This window comes from Denticeps clupeoides, chromosome 18 (genome assembly GCF_900700375.1).
Source record: "Denticeps clupeoides chromosome 18, fDenClu1.1, whole genome shotgun sequence".
Taxonomy (NCBI): domain Eukaryota; kingdom Metazoa; phylum Chordata; class Actinopteri; order Clupeiformes; family Denticipitidae; genus Denticeps; species Denticeps clupeoides.
The window spans coordinates 9669385-9688738 of record NC_041724.1 but is presented as its reverse complement, the minus strand read 5'-3'; the positions used below and the strand labels follow the sequence as shown (position 1 = coordinate 9688738).

Genomic DNA, 19354 nt, shown 5'->3' with positions numbered 1-19354 from the left:
CTCACGCCCCTACGCAGCCAATCAGCGCCGCGGCCCGCCCAGATGATCTGGGGTCAGTGTGGCGCGTCCTCGCGAAACGGAGTCGGGCGGGCGTTTGGCGAGAGAGGCTGCTTCTGAATCAGCGCTTCCACTGGGACGTGAGGAAACGTGCGAGCGCCATCTTTCGGCAAACAAGCGCATTTTCACACGAATTTAATTCACTGATACGAACTGTATATATTACATGAAATACATTTTTATTTTATTAAAGTCTTAGGTGCTCTGGGGATTACTGGTCCTGCAAATTTTAACTTCTATGCGTCGTGAGATAGATTTGGTGTGGTGGAACTAAGATACAAAGAGCTTGGTACATAGACAAAGGGAGATGAAATAATACAAAAAAACATAATCAAGACATCTGTAGATTTATTTTTATTAAATATCACTTTTATTCTTAAAACTTTAAATTGTTTCAAAAATAAAATAATCCACCCTGCAATTCAAATTCATAAGTATGAACATTTAATGTCCCACATGCTAGTTCTTAACAGAATTTGCCAAAGAAGACCTGTGTCCTCTTAGAAAACATTTCAAGGTCATTCACATTTGAAAATGGACAGTCCCAGCAGTGGCCTGGCGGGTAAGAAATCAGACCCCTAAGATTCAAACTTAAACAACCAAGCAAGGTACAGTCCCCACATTAAACCTTAAATGAAGTGACAATCACTTCACAAAATAATTAAGTTCTCCATGTTCAGTTTCTTGTACAAATCACTACTAAACCTGCACTAACACCTATTGCATGCTCACTGTACCCTGGAAGGGCATCTCTCAGAGCAAAAGTGAGTCTCATTGTGAAACACTGAAGCACAGAAAAACATGCGGGGATTGTGCTCAGTGACACCTTGGCGGATCGGGATTGGGAACAGCCACATTTCAATCGCTGGTCCATTTTCTCCCAGGGCTTAATTCAGTTTTTCCCTTGTGTGCAGAAAAGGTCAAATCCCAATGAGACATGCTGTAAAGTGATTTCAGGCTATAGAAGAAATAGTGTAGACAGAACTACAAAACATCTTGTTTATGAATTAATGGGAATATTCATGAATACGTTTTTCCTATGGAGAAAAGGAAAGGCAGTTTGGATTTAAATTTATTTTTTTTAATTAGAAGTTACATTTACAGAAGGCAAAACAAATCAGCTTCACAGGCAGAAACAGTCCAGCCACAAAAAAACCCCTTGTCCAGGATCCTTGGTACCTACAAAAAGAATAAAACATCAATGTACCTTTCAGAATACTACATTTGAGTGTACAACAATGTTTCAGGCCTTCTTGTCAGATTAATGCAGACAGACCGCTTTAACCTGTGCCAGCCCTGATTTACTGTCCCAAGACTAAATTGGATCATAGCAAGGAAGTCGCCTTCGCCATGAGCGTATCAACTTGGGGATCGATGGTTGCCTTTAAAAATAATAATAATAATAATAATGTGTATGTCATGATACCTGCCACTGGAAGCACTCAAACATCCAGGAACTCAGACACCAGCCTGCTGCGCTGAAGGAAAGAAGAGAAAAGAGGGGGGAGGAGGGGGAGAGAAAAAAAAAAAAAAAAAAAATTTACAAAAATGGTACACAACCATGCACAACCAAAAATTACATTTCTGTGCTCAGTGCTTGTTCAGCTCTTCACAGAATCATAAGAATGATGCGTTGATTATTTTTAATCCCGGCACAGATTGTCAAAAAAATAAAAAATATTGCCAGACAACACATACCAAGAACTAGCTACGATGCGCTGACGTCAGGGCGAACCATCTTACTTCTGCAGCACAGATTAGTGCAGCCCAGTTTCCTGAAACACATGAAGTAGAGTAAAACGCCATCCTCCTGGTAAGCAGCACGCAAGTGAAGAGTTCATCTGTGGTGGTTGAAGTTTGGGGACAGTTCTGGCCACCACTTCATGCGGCTTCAAATGGAAACCAATCAAACACAAGGTGTTGTGTACATTCCCAGACTAGGATGGCGCCCAACTAACAGCAGGCCAATCCACTCTCAAGAGGAAACGCCGCATCGCCGTGGCCCAGCATCAGACGGCCCCCAAAACGGGAGCTGCTGAGTGGCGCCGTGCTGGCTGTGCGTTCATCTCCCAGCAGAGTAACACTGGTTCAGGCATGGTGTTGGCCTGCACAGCTGACTGCCGCTGGGTGGGTGACTGATGGGTGATGGTCGACCAGGAAATGGGAGCCAGGTTACCTGGGTCACGTGGTCCATGTAGATCAGCACACAACACGTGCAAGTCACCGTGGCTGCAAAGAAACATGGAGAAAAGGAAGAAAGGCATTAACGGCAAAACATCAAACAACTAACGCCGGATCATGTGAATTACACTGACTAAAGCAGGACCACCTCGAACGCAGGAAATTACACGCTTTCTGAAGGTAATGGTCATTGCTAAACCCACGTAGCACGTGCTAATGCCCAAACATGGCGGCACGAGTCACTTCATCGCAGCGGGAATATAAAAGGCGAATTCCACGGTCTCACACGCGAAAAACAAACTTTACCTAAACTTATCACACAGGAACAAAAACCTGTTGATTTGCTTATTGGGCCTGCAACACTACCGCTTTTCGCCACACGAGACGGTCCCGAATCGACGGAAACTAAGCAGACACTCGGCAAAGCACGGTCAAGAGAACTATTAAAAAATACAAAATAATAAACACACAATTAAGTCTACATACGTTCACATCGCGGCACAGACACCACATCCCACGTCCACAGAGAGAGAGTGAGAGAGAAAGCGCGCGCCCGCGCCTCACATTTATAGCGACCCAGCGGCTGGAGCTCGCAGTGCATGATGGGACAGCACCCCGGCGGCCTCACTCCGCCATGATGGGGCGTTGTTTATTTATTCATAATTAATATACTACATATTATGATATATCATAATTAACATGTTAAGTACAATGTAAACAGTCAAACATTAGTAACAAAAAGGAAACAGTTACAAAAAAACATCAACCAGCAAGAATTAAAAAAAATTATAAACAAGAAGCCATAGAAAAAATAAATAAACAAGAAGCCATGTGCATATAGTGGCAACTTAGGAATAAATAAAGCACAACAATGAGACTGTTTTTAATTATTTGGAGAAAATAATTGTAATGGAAAATTATAATGTTTCCTATGCTTGCAGGATTTGAAAGTGAAAGTGAAGTGATTGTCACACGTGATACACAGCAGCACAGCACACAGTGCACACAGTGAAATTTGTCCTCTGCATTTAACCCATCACCCTTGGTGAGCAGTGGGCAGCCATGACAGGCGCCCGGGGAGCAGTGTGTGGGGACGGTGCTTTGCTCAGTGGCACCTCAGTGGTACCTTGGCAGATCGGCAACCTTCTGATTACGAGGCCGCTTCCTTAACCACTAGGCCACCACTGCCCTGATTTTATTAGAGTATAACGCCAAATTATCTGTGCTTTTTCTATGCATGTACAGGTGTATTTTGATTTAGTATTTGCAGGAATCGGTTTTTGCTTTTGGAAGGTCAGCTTAATCTTCTGCTTTGGTAAAAAAAACATCAGGATGGAAAAACATGCTTTTCAGGGTTTCGGTAAGATACAAAAACATGTATGTACCTTGGTCAGACAGAGTCTTCCTGCTGCGCAGAGGCTCTCCATAAACATTTTCCTTTCCTTTGGCTGGGATTGTCCTTCTGCTAAATACATATTTTTTATTTCCATGACTGAATCTAATAGAGAAAGGACATATTCAAAATGTGTAAGTTTGTTATGGCCTTCTGGCTGGAAGAACCAGTGATAGTACTAAGGTAGCATTAAAAAAAAGTCCGTATATTTTGTCAGTATATTTACATTCATGGATAAAAACACTTACCATAAACTACAAATAGGTTTGTATCAAAAAATCCAAACAAGATATTTTCCAAAAATGGTAATTTGGTTCTGTTTTTAACAAATCGAAACAGGTCAGACCAGAACTTTTTTTTTTTTAATAACATAAACACATTTCCAAAAAAAAGTCTCTGTTCCAGTTTTGCCTTTAGCTCGAAAAATATACAGATTAGATGTTGTCTGTATTAATGGATGCTCTTTTTTTCCCCATCCCACCCACGTCTATCCCACACTTTCCACATTAATAGAACACAACAGCGTTGAATTGAAGAATTCAATTACTTTATGAATAATACAGCGTTTCATAAAAGTGACAATTATTTACTTTTCTCTGAATGGTGTGGTGCCAGAGTTACCATACCAAACCATGCTATATTTATTCATAAAGCACTTTAACACAAAAAAGGAGCTGACCAAAGTGCTGTACATTAAAATAAAAAATTTGTTATATTTCCGGGAACAGGAGAGACAAAAAGTTTATGAAAAATAAATAATAAAAAGAAAACAGAACAAATAAAATAAGCAGCGATTTGAATTAAGTAAGGGGTCGAATAAAACAGAAAACAGATTTGAGACAACATAGTAAAAGAGTTAAGAACGGGCTGCACAAGAAACCACATAAAACACTGCATAAGGACACTGAATAAGAGCCACCTCACACTGGGTTAAAAGCCAGAGTGTAAAAGTGTGATTTTAAACGAGATTTTACCACAGTGATTGACACTGATTGGCGGCCACTGCAAAGGCCCTGTCACCTCTGAGCTTGTAATGTGAACGAGGAACAGACAATAGTCTCTGGTCTGAAGACCCGAGGGAACGGGTCTGGGGTGGGGTGGAAGGGGTGGTAGTAGCCTAGTGGGTAACACACTCGCCTATGAACTTGAAGACCGCGTGGTAAGAGACGGCGTGGCCTAATGGATAAGGCGTCTGGCTTCAAATCAGAAGATTGAAAGCTCGAGTCCCTCCATGGTTGATTTAGTATCCCTAAATCCCCCAAATCCGCTTACGCAAAGCACCGTCCCCACACACTGATCTGTCATGGCTGCCCACTGCTCACAATGGTTAAAAGCAGAGGACACATTTCGTTGTGTCACCGTGTGCTGTGCTACAGTGTTTCACATTGACAATCACTTTCACTCACTTAATGAACACCCAGGTTCAAACCGCACTTACTACCATTGCGTCCCTGAGCAAGACACTCCAGGATGGGGACTGTCCCTGTAACTACTGATTGTAAGTCGCTTACAATAGCGATTATCTGATAGCGATTCAAAAACAAATAAAATAATTTGAGGACGGACTCTAAAAGAGACAGGGGTGCCGGCGTAGTGAGGCCGAGATCGGGGTTGCAGTGAGAAAACGTGCCGCGGCACACGGGGGCGCCGCTGCCACGCCAGAGGGGACACCACGTGGCCCTCCGTCCCGGAAGCTGCGTCCGGAAATGGGAATAAATAAAACGCACCACCACCGAGGCCGTGGCGCGGACGGGGGACGCCGAGTTTCCTTATGTAGCGACGAGTGGCACATTCGATCTACCAGAGTTTCGCCGGCTTTTCACGCGTGGACGTGAAGGGGTACGTACGGTCAGAGTCGGACTGGCTACGGTGACGCGGGACATTAGCGTGGACCAGGCTCGACGTGCTTTAATATTTAGTATAAATCGGCGTATAGTCTTGCGCTTACTGTGCCACGGTGTATATGTTTTTTTTTTAATTTTTTTTTTTATACAGTATTACAGTTTATTTTATTCTTCGTCATTGCTCGGGCAACAACACAATTGTAAAATACAAACATTTAAATAAACTCTATACTCACAATACGTCTAAAGTATATAAAAATGTGAAAATAGACTGTTAGCAAAAACATATATTAGTCAAGGAAGAACATCAACAACGTCAGCAAACAATTCCCATCAACAATGAGGATATTTCTAAATGGCCCCAAACATTTGACAGATCGTGAATGCCCAGTAGTGTAAATTGCGTAAATTAAAGTGGACTACTACTGGATCTGTGCCCTAGTGTCAGCCTGGAGCAGCATCTGGAGGAAAAAACTCCCTTTTGGAATTCTGTTTTGAATATTTATCATCACCGTGTTGAAGCTGAATTATTATTATTTTTTTCCCCCCCAAATAAAACACCAATAAAAAATAACAACGCCCTATGAACGTTTCCTTGTCCCCACAGAGCCTGTTCTGTCAGGATGTTGTCAGAGGGCAGTTCCTTCTTTAAGGGAGTGGCCTTGGGCGGGTTGTTCTGCCTGGTGTTGTCCCTCCTGGGGAGCTTCAGCTCGCCCCGGGCCAACACCGAGCAGCACCTCCACCACCACGTCATGGCGCCGAGCAACAAAGACCTGCAAGACCTGCCTGAGGACCAGATGCTGGAACTGACCAACAAGGTGCGGGTGTACTGTGTGATCATGGTTACGCCCAAGCTCCTGCTGCACTGGGTGGCTACCAACAACACGTGGAGCAAACACTGCGACCGGCCGGTCTACTACACGTCCGAGACTTCCAAGGTCATGGAGGCGGTCGACCTCCAGGAGCCGGACGAGTGGGCGCGGATGCGCAAGGCCCTGAACCATGCGTACGAGAATGCGGGCGATCTGCGCTGGTTCTTTATGGCGCGTCCCACCACTTTTGCCATCGTTGAAAACCTCAAGTACTTGCTGATAGATAAGGACCCCAGTCAGCCGTTTTATATGGGTCACTCCCTGAAGTCAGGGGAGCTCGAGTACGTGGAATACGAGAGTGGCGTTGTACTCAGCTACGAGGCGCTGCAGAGACTGGTCAAGATTTTCAAAGACGACGACATGTGCCCGGAGCGCGGCCGGGCCCTGTGGAAGGTGAGCGAAGAGATGCAGCTGGCCATCTGTCTGAAGTACGGCGGGGTCTTCGCAGAGAATGGCGAGGACGCCAACGGGAAGGGCCTCTTCAACAGCAGGAGCGTACAAGCCATGATATCCGAGAGCATGACCCAGAACCCTGGCAACGTGCTGGAGGCCTGCTGCTCAGACTTGGCCATTACCTTCAGCGGAATGTCACCCAGCCAGATGCAGGTCATGATGTTCGGAGTGTACAGGCTACGTCCGTACGGACACGATTTCCACGATTCCTTGGTGTTTTTGCCTCCAAAGGGGTCAGATAATGATTGACATTAATTTTTTATATATATAAAATGAATATGTGGGAGATGAAAGATATAAATGAAGAACATCATGACTGTCTTATAAAGCTTTATTTTTGATAATGCCTTTTTTTTTTTTGTTTTGCTCCATCAGCCACCACTTTTAAAAACAATAATAATTATTTTTTTTAGGGTAACCTACGCTACGCTTTGCTGGAGTTTTATTAACCAAAATCATGGAAGCAGTTAATAATCACACACATTACTTACAGTTGTCTCGGGGGGAGGAACTTTTTTTTTTTTTTTTTTTGTGGATGTCAGTTGAATGTCACTTCATGATGCAAGTTGCTGTAACGCTCGGCATTTGTACGAAACAAGCCAAAGCCACCAATGAAAATTAATATGAATCTTTATATTTGGAACCTCCTTTTGTAAAAACCAAGGCAGATTAGTATATTCCCTGGCTGGTGGAACAACCTGCCCTCCTCCACACGACTAGCCGAGACTATCACCACTTTTAAGAAGAAGGTGAAAACCCTCTTATTCCAAAAATATTACAGACAAATTTAACACATACACATGCATACACATTTAACAAACAAATACAAAATGTATAAATACATTATAATTTTTTTTAGTCTAGCACCCAACACTCTCCGAGCATGTTCTTCAACGACAAGTCTAAGCCTTATCAGGGCTCTTAGTTTGTATACTTGATATTCTATAGAAATCGAACGAGAATTGCTGGTGTCTTCCCATTGTAAGTCGCTTTGGATAAAAGCGTCTGCCAAATAAAGTAAAGTAAAATAAAGTAAAGTATTTATTCTCTAAAAGCAGATTTACTTATTTGCGTAAGAAAAATGCACTAAAATGTAACATGGGTTCATGGCTTTACATGATTGCTGTCTTTTTTTTTGCCATTTCTATCAATAATGAACTGTGTAGCGACGCAGGAGATAAGGGGCTCCAGTTGACTGTTTGCTGTTTGTGTCTGTCATAGAGATACTTTATTTGGTGAAGGATATGAATTGCACAATTTATTGGATTTTTATGTTATTGGAATTTGTCTCTCAAAAGAAGTATTTTTTCACAAATAAGGCAGAAGAAGCTGTTGTTATCACAGCAAGATTTAGCTGGGCATGATGACTAGCAAACAAATTGTTTGCTGAATCACTGAGACAGTGAAACCATGGGATGAACAGTACTTCGAATAAAGACTCACCACCTTCTTACAATTTTTAAATATGATCAAAACAACAGTGATTTTGCTAATAAATTAATAATGATTTGACAATGTGCCCTTTTTTGCCTCTTCAATTCAATCTATTAGTTAAAGCAAACGTAAAGTAATACCACATACACTACATTTACAGCATTTACCAGATGCCCTTATCCAGAGCGACTTACAATCAGTAGTTACAGGGACAGTCCCCCCTGTGGAGCAACTTAGGGTTAAGTGTCTTGCTCAGGGACACAATGGTAGTAAGTGGGATTTGAACCTGGGTCTTCTGGTTTATAAAAAGCTGATATTGTCAGTAAGTTCATAATTCAAACAGCTATGAACACACAACGTCACATAACCGACGAGCAGTGTCACCTGGCCATGCCGCACCGTCTGCCACACAGCTGAAGGCCAGTTTACAAGATGCAAGGGGTACAAGGGGTGGTAGTAGCCTAGTGGGTAACACACTCGCCTATGAACCAGAAGACCCAGGTTCAAATCCCACTTACTACCATTGTGTCCCTGAGCAAGACACTTAACCCTAAGTTGCTCCAGGGGGGGACTGTCCCTGTAACTACTGATTGTAAGTCACTAGATTGTAAGTCACTGGATAAGAGCGTCTGCTAAATGCTGTAAATGTACTAGGGTTTACAGACAAATAATTCGCAACCGACTCCACTTCCTAACAACCGGTGCAGGTGACTCCACTGACACTCAGACACCGCCGTGACCGTTTGCAGTGGGCAAAGGACCATGTGACCTGGACAATTCAGCAGTGGTCTACAGAACTGTTCAATGAGGAGTGTTGTGTCAGAGTTGCTGGAGAAGGTGAGGTCAACATGGTCCCCAGGGTTTGCTTTGTTGGAGGAAGTGCAACAGTCTGGGCAGACATCACCAGTCAACGCAAAACAGATTTGATTATTGTACATGGCTTGGTCGCACTTAGTAGCACTTGTGGAAGAGTGGAGCGCATTGCCTCAGAACATAATGAGGCTAGTGAGGAGCATGAGACGTCGCTGTCAAGCTGTCATTGCGGCAAATGGTGGAAACACCCGCTACTGACATTGTCAATTTTTGTTATACTTGTTATTGTCTAAATCTTTGGGGTAATAAATATTAAACTAATGAAAATGGTGTTTCTTCTCATACATTATTAGTAAGATCAAAGGGAACTTTTACTTATTTCATTAAAATTCAGCAGTAAATAACAATATCCCTAACTTATTGTGAGTAGTGTAGATAATCCATATACAGTAATACGGGATGGAAAAATTAAAACAACAGAATTACGAAATCAGAGAATGGCGTGGATGTAGGCTTTATTGGTGTATTGGTTTTGGGGTGGACCGCAAACCTTCCAGCTGGTTACACAGCACAGTCCAAACAGTGTAAACAATAAATGGGCGTCGGGGGTTTCTCTGGATGTTGCCTGAAATCATTTGTAAGTCTTCATGTGCCACAGTCCATCATTGAGATAGTGAACGTTTTCGATGCCAATGCCCTTGTTGACCTTCTCTCTATTTGTTAAGCAAAACAGGCAGATCAATAAATTTGCATTCTGATAAAAAAAAAAAAAAAAACATGCGGCATCCCGTTTATCCCACACAGGCATGAAGATATTGTCACCACTTACATGTCTTCTGCAGACATCTTCATGACACCAACACAAAGAGCATGCTGCTTGCCTTCAGCCATTATTGCCTTAATTACTGCTGAATTAAGGGAAACTATAGTCCATTCAATGAAACCATAAACCTTATTTCAGAAATCCTGCCAACCAGATAATAAATTGAGTTTTATTGACCGTGCGTAGCTTTTAAAGAGTGGAAGGATACAACAACAGTGTCCGCATCTGCAGGATACAGCTTTGCCCCTGGAGAGGTCAGCCCTGGGCACATAATATTGGCGCCGCTCAAGACAAATTTGATCGCTCCTTTGTCAACTTGCTGGTGAGGAAGAATGAATGGATCTGAGGGTGGGGGGAAGAGACACCAAACACACAATAATTGAATTCCGATCTACTAAACAAACACGACCACATCCCGTAAAAGAAGCAGTAAGACTTCTGTCTAAACACTTCCTTGAAAAAATAAACCGAATGATCTACTGTGTCTAGCAAATAATAAGATGCCCCAACATGATAAAAACACACATTAACACTGGTGGAAGAACAAAGTCTTAAAAAGCCTCATAAGAAAAGTTATTAAGTGCATGTAAGACTGTATTGTGATGGCCTAGTACTGCTGATCTATCAGGGAACAAGCTGTAAACTTTTTTTAACTCTATCTCTGACGGAAAAGGGTACATTTGTGCAGCAGCCGGAGTGTCGGGTAGAATGGTCCCTCCCTCTGTCGGAAGAACAGCAGCTCCCCGTTCACAGTCAGGATTTCAATATGTTCATGGCTGCAGGTGAGATAAGAGTAAAACACACGAGTGGTGCAAGTTAACACCATGTGCATTCAGGCAGCTCACGTTACGCCGTGCGTTTTCCGAGCGCTTACCATCTCACAATTTTGACAGGATCTTTTTTTGGCATTATCTGATTGAGCCATTGGTCAATGTTAGGGAACTGGTCCAGCAGCTGGTTCTTGATGCCCTTGATCACAGAGGTCTTCAGCTGGATACAGTTGGAAATGTTTTCCTTCTCATCAAATCTGCAGAGGTGTAAAATGAAGACAGGTGAGCAGACACAGCACATGATATAGTGGGAAAATGAAGTAGAGCATTTGGTGTAAATTGCCGTGTACTCGACTGCCCGTGTCTGTCATGCCGAAATAAACGTGCTCCATGTAAGGTGCCATTGGGCCTAATGCTACAGAAGCAAGGCGCGTAGCAGCCAATGTAGGCAGGTTATAACGCGAACACATACTTTTTAAACATCCTCGACGATCAGCCACTCGGGTCTTCTTTAATTTCACTCGATATTCCAAATCAGCAGGCGTCTCCTTAACAAATGACGGACATGGACATGAAATTCAACGTATAAGCCACAGAAAGCGTATCATAGGTCCCAGTCAGGAACGACTTCCGGCGATCATTTTCAAATTACGGGTTTCCTATAACGACATTAATTTTTATGTAGAATTATTAAAGCATGTACATATGTTCGTATTGGTTAGATCAATCAATTTATACCGCTGTACAAATGAATAGATGCGTTGCTTCGTTTTTTTAAACCAAGACTTTTGTATGGAAATAAGTTCACGTCAAAGCGCCAATGACATCGCAAAGAAACTTTGCCTTTTGTCTTCAAAATAAGAGTCTTACGCTTGGTCTTTGAAGGAAGATGTTTTAAAAGTGAGAAACTGATTTCCACTAAAAACAATTGATTTGTTGAATTGTATTACACTGAGCGCGCCGAATGTGGCTTGGTGTCTTTGTTTCATCGATATCCCCCCGGTTTCCGCTGTAGTCCCTGCAGACACGTGACCTCGAACAGCGCAACGTCTCCGGTCACGTGTTGCTGGCACAACGAATCACGCTGCGGTACGGCGCTTTAAACTGCGGCGCGGGTTTTAGGCCGACACTTTCGTACACTGTAGTTGTTTCTATAAAACAACGAAACGTCGCCACGATTACCACACGCGAAATCACACGCCGAGGGACTAGCTGGGTGTGTTACGTACTTGTTGCGTTTCTGTGCCGCAACAGGGAATGGAGCGTGACACGCAGGCGCTCTTCCTAAGGGTTTCCGAAAAGCTGGGCTGGATCGGCAGCGGTGGACTGGACACGGCCGAGAAGAAGGTAGCCTTCGCCTCGTCCGTCCTGCCGTATCGGACGCTGCGGGACTCGAACCCGCAATGACAAAATAAGAATTGTAACATGACGAAGATGTGCTGCAAGATCTGGGGCTTGGTCCCTCTCAACTTGGCAAACCAACGAATGGTCTAAAAGCATAAGTCTACAGACGGAAAACTGTATTGTATTGCTGCTCAGAGAAAACATTTTACGCGCAATACGCGCAATTTCATTGTGTACTGAAACAAAGGAAATAAATTCAGTTAACGCTATAGTTAAATCAATGTTTGACCAGGGTTTTTTTTGTTTGCAACTTAGTTGGCCTTTGCACAGTACTGTGTAACACATTATTATTATTATTATTATTTTTTTTACGTCAAGCTTCAGAACAGCATTAAAAAGAGCAGACGCCTAGCAGTTGAATGCACTTCTTCATGGGAAGAAGAGTCACCAAAGAGCCAGCTTTCTAACAGTAGTTGCCCAGGAAAGGAGAACCAAGAAGCAAAGGGGAATGGGGCTTCGAACCGAGCTTGGATGGACTCCAGCGACGAGGATTTTGATCAGTGTAAGTTAATAAAAATGACCAAGACATTTCCAAGGCCACTGTGTACTGTTTCAGTGTCTAGGTCTGTGTGTGTGTGTAACTATATACACACACACACACACACACACACACACATGCTTCTGTACACCCATCTGATTGTGTGTTGATGGCTCTTCCAGTTCTTTTTGAGAAAGTCACACCAAAACCTACCTCCAAACAGCCTCGATCAACTACTAAGAAAGTCAGGTATGTGAAAGTTTACATCTACCAGCTAAATGTAAAGGCAATGAAGTTTGTTCGAATATCAATTTTCAATAAAGTAGTAGGTGGTTTATTATGTTATATTAATGTACTTAATTTTTTTCACCAGTGAACCAGTTCATATTTTGAGTTCTGACAGTGATGGGAGTTATGAGACCTGTGAGTAATTAAGAGGAATTATTGCGTATTATGTTTTATTGCTTCTTCCTGTATCTTCTAGTATTTTAATCACTCTCTCTGCAATATGTGTGTGTGTGTGTGTGTGTGTGTGTGTGTGTGTGTGTGTGTGTGTGTGTGTGTGTGTATATATATATATATATTTTCTTTGTAAAGTCTTGAATTCAGTGAGAAAACCCAAAGCACAGGCAAGAAAGATCTCTCTCAGTGGAAGTGAGGACAGGTTAGTGCTGTCTGGTTCTGGCTTGTGATTTTTACATTATATCATTTTTATTTTTAAAAAAAGTAAATGTAACATTTGTTCTTTACAGCCTGAAACATTTCATTGTGAATAGTTTGTCGTCTGATGATGACTTTGTCTTAGAGAAGAAACCAATCACCTCAAAAGGTATCCGCTTTGATCCACTTCAGTCCAAAAAATCTTTTGTCCTTTTTTGAGGAATCATCTCTTTTCCCCCTGAGAAATTATTTTTGGTTCATACAGGCAAATCCAAAGCCACCCCCAAGACCCCTCAAGTTCCGAAGAGTGTTGACAGACAACCCCTCTCTCAGTGGGAGTCTCCAGTTTTCCTTAGTGACAGTGACGATGATAGTGCCTTGGTCATCAAAAGCACATGGAGGACACGTCACAGTAACCCAGAAAGCCTTCCCAAATCCCCCCTCCCCTCCAGCAGAGCACCTCCACCATCCTCTGTTCCTGTGAAGACCTGCAATACGAAGCCAGATCCCTGTTCCAGCTCAGATGACGAATTCCAGTCGCTGCTGGACCGTGTCAAGAAGAACAGCAGATTGCACAGCAGTATCTCGCACAGCCCCAAACCGCAACTAGGTACCAAGTTTTACGCTGCAGCTCTTCATCACATCAGCCTGACCGGGTGAACTGTCAGGACTTTTCATTCTTTTAATCCTTACCTGCAGAGTCAAAGCAAAGCCCCCTTCTCCCTGACCCTCCTGTGAGAGGTCAAAAGAAGTCTGAGGCCAAACAATCAGAGAAAAGCCTCAAGGATAAAACTCCATTGCAGCCTCGAATGGTCCAGCCTGCCGGCCAGACCTCGAGTGCAACTAATAACAGCAGGTACAATAGACTGATAATAATGGTATAGGTTATGTAAGCTAGTATACTTTAATATACAAGGCACCCCCCTCCCCCCCCCCCAGAGTCGCTGTATGCAAGACCCCCAGATGTTTCCTGCAATCTTTGTCGGAGCCCACCTCCGCTCACAGCCGAACTTTCAAGCAGAAGAAGGAGCAGCTCACCAGCGAACTCTACCAGCTGTACAACTCCAGTGTTTTTGAAGGAAAGGTGAAGGAGCAAGTTTGTTCTTCCATGGAAGTGTCTTAACGTGTGCAGTGTGCCAACATTTTTAAAAAAAAATTATTTGCAGCTCCCGAGCGATATGTCAGTCACTTGGAACAAAAGGTTGAGGAGGACGGCTGGATGGTGCATCACTGGGAAGACACGTGGCACTGGGGATCGCTACGCCCGTATCGAGCTGTCCGTCAAAGTGTGTGACTCTGCAGGTACCATTCGCCCTTCGTTCTTCATAGAGTTTAAATATGGGTCTTTATATGTGTGAAAGGTCACAATTCAGAGTTGTCAATTGGGACAAAATATAAGTGTTGGAGGGTGGCATGTAAGTCATGTATTAGAGTGGTAGTGACCCCGAAAACCACAGAGTCACAGGTTTAAACCCCACTTCATATCTTTGTCTTTTTGGCAAGACACTTAACCAGGTCGAGTGTCCCTTTAACTACTGATTGTAAGTCGCTTTGGACAAGGGTGTATACTAAATGCCATAAATCTTGATGTATTTGAGATTGATATATTTTAACCTATTTGTGCTGGGACTAATGGTATTTTAGTCAGCCTATATTAATAAATTGTTGTAGATTTTTTTTTCATCTTTTTGATAGGCTAGTTTTTTTAAATGTGGTCCTGCACCAGATCTATATTATTAACAATATTCCACTGTCTAAGTAGCGCCGTTTACATTGTATTCCCCACCTCACTTTTGTGTTCGGCAGACCGTCTGAGAGACACCTTGGTACATGAGATGTGCCATGCTGCCACGTGGCTGATCAACAACGTGCGAGACGGCCACGGACCCTTTTGGAAACTTTACGCCCACAAAGCCATGCTGGCTCACCCTGAGCTGCCTATGATCTCGCGATGCCACAGCTACGACATCAACTACAAATACCAGTACCAATGCACGCGCTGCAAGAACACGTACGTGTCCTGGACCAGGGTTCCTATGGTCATTAAAACCTGGAAAAGTAACGGAATTTGAAAAGAGAATTTTCCAGGCCTCAAAGTTTTGGAATACGACTCAAACATAAAAAGTTTTGGAAAAGTCATTTAAATCGGACACATGAATGAATAACGAAGCACATAGTTCCTGTAAACGTTTCTGCGTGAGAAACTTTTTTTCTACGTTTACAACTACAACTTTTTAAAACCAGCGCAGGTCTGAAATATCCTTGCTGGTTTTACGTAGTGAACAGCATTTTACATTTACATTTTACATTTTACATTTACGGCATTTATCAGACACTCTTATCCAGAGCGACTTACAATCAGTAGTTACAGGGACAGTCCCCCCTGGATTTAGGGTTAAGTGTCTTGCTAAGGGACACAATGGTAGTAAGTGGGATTTGAACCTGGGTCTTCTGGTTCATAGGCAAGTGTGTTTACCCCTAGGCCACATTGCTTCCATATTCCAGATCTTTTTTACATTCGCACAGACATTTATGAGAACATATGGTCTTGAAATTTTACCTTAGATTAGTTGAGAAGTTATGAAAAAGTTATGGAAATTATTTGTAAATATGTGTAAGAACCCTGCTGGACAGACACCTGATGCACTAACTAAAAAAAAAAAAAAAAAAAAAAAGATGTATTTACTTTCCCCCGGTATATCAAACTATACTCAACTGATTTGCATAATTCATACTGGTAGTGTTAAAATACTCCACAGACCTGGGTTATGTATCAGAGAACAGTGGAAATGTTGGGGGGAATGACTGTTTCTAAGATGCTGTTTTTGATGCCAGGTCATGAACAAATAAAAAAAATATGAATACTTCCATGAGACTTGGGTCGTATAAAAACTCTGTGATTTGTGCTTTACAGGATTGGGCGACACTCAAAGTCCTTGGACACTGAGAGGTTTGGCTGTGGTCTCTGCACGGGCAAGCTGATTCTGCTCAATTCCTCCACACCTCGCGCTCCCACGCCGTTTGCTTCCTTCGTCAAGGAGAATTACGGCAACGTGCGGCAGGAGCTGCAGGGCCAGAGCCACGCCGAGGTCATGAGGAAACTCAGCGAAGACTTTTCCAGCAAGACACGACTGAGCCAGAGCTGACGGGCCACAGGAGAGACATGTCATATTATTTTCCATATTCCTGTCTTGGCCACTTTTAGAATTTTTTACTAGTTTTCTACTCTTCCATCCTGGCATAAATGCAGACTGCTTTGGGTTATTGCAGGATGAGGAACATTGGTTTTTGTAGTTGTGTACAATGTATGCAGTTATATATGTTAATGACATGCGTCAACTGAATGTCAAGTGAATGTTGGGTATAGATGTTTTGTCTTTTTTTTTAAATTTTTTTTTTTTATTTAATGTACAGGTTCTTTATTACTGACCTGAATAAATGTGTTTTTATTCACTGCTTGACTTTAAATGACACTTCCCCTTCACTGCTACAAAATTTTATACATTTAAAGCTGTGGATGTTGGTTGTAGTGTGTGGGTAATATAATAAGCCATTGAATGTGACCAAAGAGCCAAGATAGGCTCATGCACCTGGTATCTGTGAACAAATTGAAAAATAAACACATATTGATGCTTTATATGCTATCTTTAAATATTTGAAATGCATTTACAGTGATAAGTACATAAAAAGAGCTCACACAGGTAAACAATAATGAGACGTTAATATCCAACACAATTAGCATATTACTCAAAATAACATAAAAATGGAATTTCACAGAACAAGTGCAATGGCTGCTTCTGACAAACATAATCAGCTTAAGATGTGTACAGGCAAGCCCACATTTACACATAAAAAGAAAAGTAAAAGTTTTAAACCGCTTATAACATGGAAACAAATAATTAGGCTACTTTCGCATGTTATGAAAGATATAGTATTATTCAACTGAACCAAGAGTTACACAGGAGTGAATACATTTTCAAGTTACTTCTTTTAATGCCAGCAACAGCATAGTATTCTTTATCAATATTTTTGGCAAGTGTTACCACTGTCAAAGGTCTGAACATGAATCAAAATTCATATCAAATAATACCAATACGCTGTTCACTGTGGAGAAAAATAGGCAAAAATGCAAATACTAAATAAAATCATTCATAAATGATTTTTAAATCTTTTTTTTGTGTGATTATTTAAATTTTGAGTAATTTGGAATAAAATCTTTGGAATGCCAGTGAAATTACTGAAGTCAAACAGACCCTCTTTTCCACCTTAACCCCTGAAACAGATCTTAGTACAAGCTGGTTTTTTTCATTATGCGAAGAAATTCCTGTTGGTTCACCTCTCCATCGCCATCCCTGTCGGCCTCGTCAATCATCTCCTTTAGAAAGATGGAACAACGACAGCATTAACAAAGTGCTAAATACTGTTCTGTGCTGTCTGGTCACTCTCTATGCAAAGGATGCATTGTTAGACAAATAGATAAATTAATCCCAATATAGTGACCATGGAGGGCATATTAACACTCCAAAATCATCATACCTGTAGCTCCTCATCTGTAAGGTTCTCTCCTAGCTCTTTGGCCACCCTCTTTAGGTTACGAAATGATATTTTACCCGTCTCATCATCATCAAAAAGTCGGAATGCTTTGAGGATTTCTTCCTTAGAGTCTTTCTCTGCCTTTAAAAGAGGCAAGGCACAAAGGATTGGAATAATTACAAAAAAAGCTGTGGGAAAACATCTCTAGAATTACACGTACCATTTTTTGAGTCATGACACTTAGGAAATCGTTGAACGAGATTTTCCCAGTGCCTTCCTTGTCCACCTCTGTGATCATTTTCTTGATCTCCTCTTTTTTGGGTTCAAACCCCAAGGCTCTCATGGCCACCTGACGAACACAAGACACACTGCATCAGATCAGTCACGTATGCAAACGTATGTGCGTGCCGGTAAACAGACTCTGCTCCAACCTTGAGCTCCTTCACATCAATGTATCCGGTGCCATCGGTGTCAAAAAGCTCGAAGGCCTCCCTGATCTCCTGTCGAACCTCCTCAGTGAGCTCAGGCTTAGGGCTGGCTTTCTTCCTCGGGGCAACGGCCCCCAGAGATGGCCTCTTGGCACCGGTTGCCTGTGAGGAAGATAATGGACTTGTAAATGTCCTGTACGTCTCGTCACATTTAATAAAATGTTATACCGATTACGTTTCATGAAGTCTCGCGATATCTGGCGACTCTTACATTTATAATTACAACGTAAACAACGTGAAAAGCTCATGCAATAAAAACACAATTAAGGATTTTACCTTAATTACCTAAAGTCCGAACGATAATGGCTTAAATATTAAGTTAAACAAGTTTAAATCCGGCGTTCTGGAGCGTCACCCGCTACTACCCCCTGGCTGAATTATGTTGCTTAGCAACAACACCGCGTTAAATCTATGGCTGTTTTTGCAGGTGCTTTTATTGATAACAGTCCTTCATACATTTTAACAATTAAACTTTTATAAGCACAAGAACACAAGAGCTCGTTGTCATTCATTGTCCCTTAAAAAAACAGCTACTGGCCTCAGCAATTATTGATTACGATTTATCAGGCGACCTCAGATAAATTCGTACGCACGACGGATCGAACCAGTCCAGCCGCGTCGCTTACCATGATTACTGTTGGGTGGAGAGCAGCAGGATCGCCAGGGATCCTCTCCCTTCACCGAGCCTTTCACACGTCTGTAACGAGATTAAGGGAGAATGAGAACGTGTCCAGATTTCATAACGCGAGCATCGGTGCCAGCAAACGCGTTTCGATAAGAAGCATCTGTAAAAAAGAAAAAAGACTGCTGATCGGTTGTATGCGATTCTATAATTTTCTACTGACTGTCATAACCCACAGACGCCTGCCGTTCTATGAAATGTTCGGTACGACTGGACAGAAATCTTTTCGCATAAGAAGCTATTTTCTTATTGGCTGTTGCAGACACTGGGCCAACCAGAAAACGAAAAGGATGATCCTAGCAAAGAGATCTTATGGAAATCATTCCTCAAAATAAAGCACTATGTCGTGAGGGGACGCGTTTTCTCACATTTTGTAGCCGTGGGTTTGAAGCCTGAAATTGATCAAATGTTTTGTGCGAGCAAAAAAAAAAAAAATTCTCTGACGAGTTCTTTATAACGCGATATGGTT

General features: G+C 42.2%; 4 protein-coding genes, 1 long non-coding RNA gene and 1 other non-coding gene across 6 annotated transcripts; 2 read left to right on the top strand and 4 right to left on the bottom strand.

Moving 5' to 3' along the window:
• Positions 1–396: 396 nt before the first annotated feature.
• Positions 397–2842, bottom strand: LOC114768351 (uncharacterized). Its single transcript, XR_003743038.1, has 5 exons — positions 2725–2842; positions 2234–2286; positions 1756–1832; positions 1484–1535; positions 397–1236 (listed from the first exon to the last, which is right to left on the bottom strand). It is a non-coding gene; the product is annotated as an uncharacterized LOC114768351 (long non-coding RNA).
• Positions 1979–2185, bottom strand: LOC114768654 (small nucleolar RNA SNORA74). The gene has a single exon (XR_003743099.1). It is a non-coding gene; the product is annotated as a small nucleolar RNA SNORA74 (small nucleolar RNA).
• A 2487-nt stretch (positions 2843–5329) lies between the features above and the next one.
• c1galt1c1 (C1GALT1-specific chaperone 1) lies at positions 5330–7604 on the top strand. The gene is made up of 2 exons (XM_028960443.1): positions 5330–5470; positions 6083–7604. Exon 2 carries the CDS (start codon positions 6099–6101, stop codon positions 7047–7049), a length of 951 nt encoding a protein of 316 aa, XP_028816276.1. The 5' UTR covers positions 5330–5470; positions 6083–6098; the 3' UTR covers positions 7050–7604.
• A 1933-nt stretch (positions 7605–9537) lies between these two features.
• Positions 9538–11268, bottom strand: mcts1 (MCTS1 re-initiation and release factor). The gene is made up of 6 exons (XM_028960392.1): positions 11113–11268; positions 10745–10897; positions 10549–10646; positions 10079–10212; positions 9877–9944; positions 9538–9760 (listed from the first exon to the last, which is right to left on the bottom strand). Exons 1-6 carry the CDS (start codon positions 11121–11123, stop codon positions 9679–9681), a joined length of 546 nt encoding a protein of 181 aa, XP_028816225.1. The 5' UTR covers positions 11124–11268; the 3' UTR covers positions 9538–9678.
• A 482-nt stretch (positions 11269–11750) lies between these two features.
• gcna (germ cell nuclear acidic peptidase) lies at positions 11751–16588 on the top strand. Its single transcript, XM_028959995.1, has 12 exons — positions 11751–11987; positions 12363–12546; positions 12705–12771; positions 12896–12945; positions 13120–13186; positions 13275–13351; positions 13448–13792; positions 13882–14038; positions 14122–14266; positions 14349–14484; positions 14989–15193; positions 16097–16588. The coding sequence occupies exons 1-12, from the start codon at positions 11898–11900 to the stop codon at positions 16326–16328; spliced, it is 1755 nt and encodes a 584-aa protein (XP_028815828.1). The 5' UTR covers positions 11751–11897; the 3' UTR covers positions 16329–16588.
• A 563-nt stretch (positions 16589–17151) lies between these two features.
• cetn2 (centrin, EF-hand protein, 2) lies at positions 17152–19225 on the bottom strand. The gene is made up of 5 exons (XM_028959996.1): positions 18830–19225; positions 18147–18305; positions 17936–18064; positions 17719–17856; positions 17152–17557 (listed from the first exon to the last, which is right to left on the bottom strand). The coding sequence occupies exons 1-5, from the start codon at positions 18830–18832 to the stop codon at positions 17468–17470; spliced, it is 519 nt and encodes a 172-aa protein (XP_028815829.1). The 5' UTR covers positions 18833–19225; the 3' UTR covers positions 17152–17467.
• Positions 19226–19354: the final 129 nt, after the last annotated feature.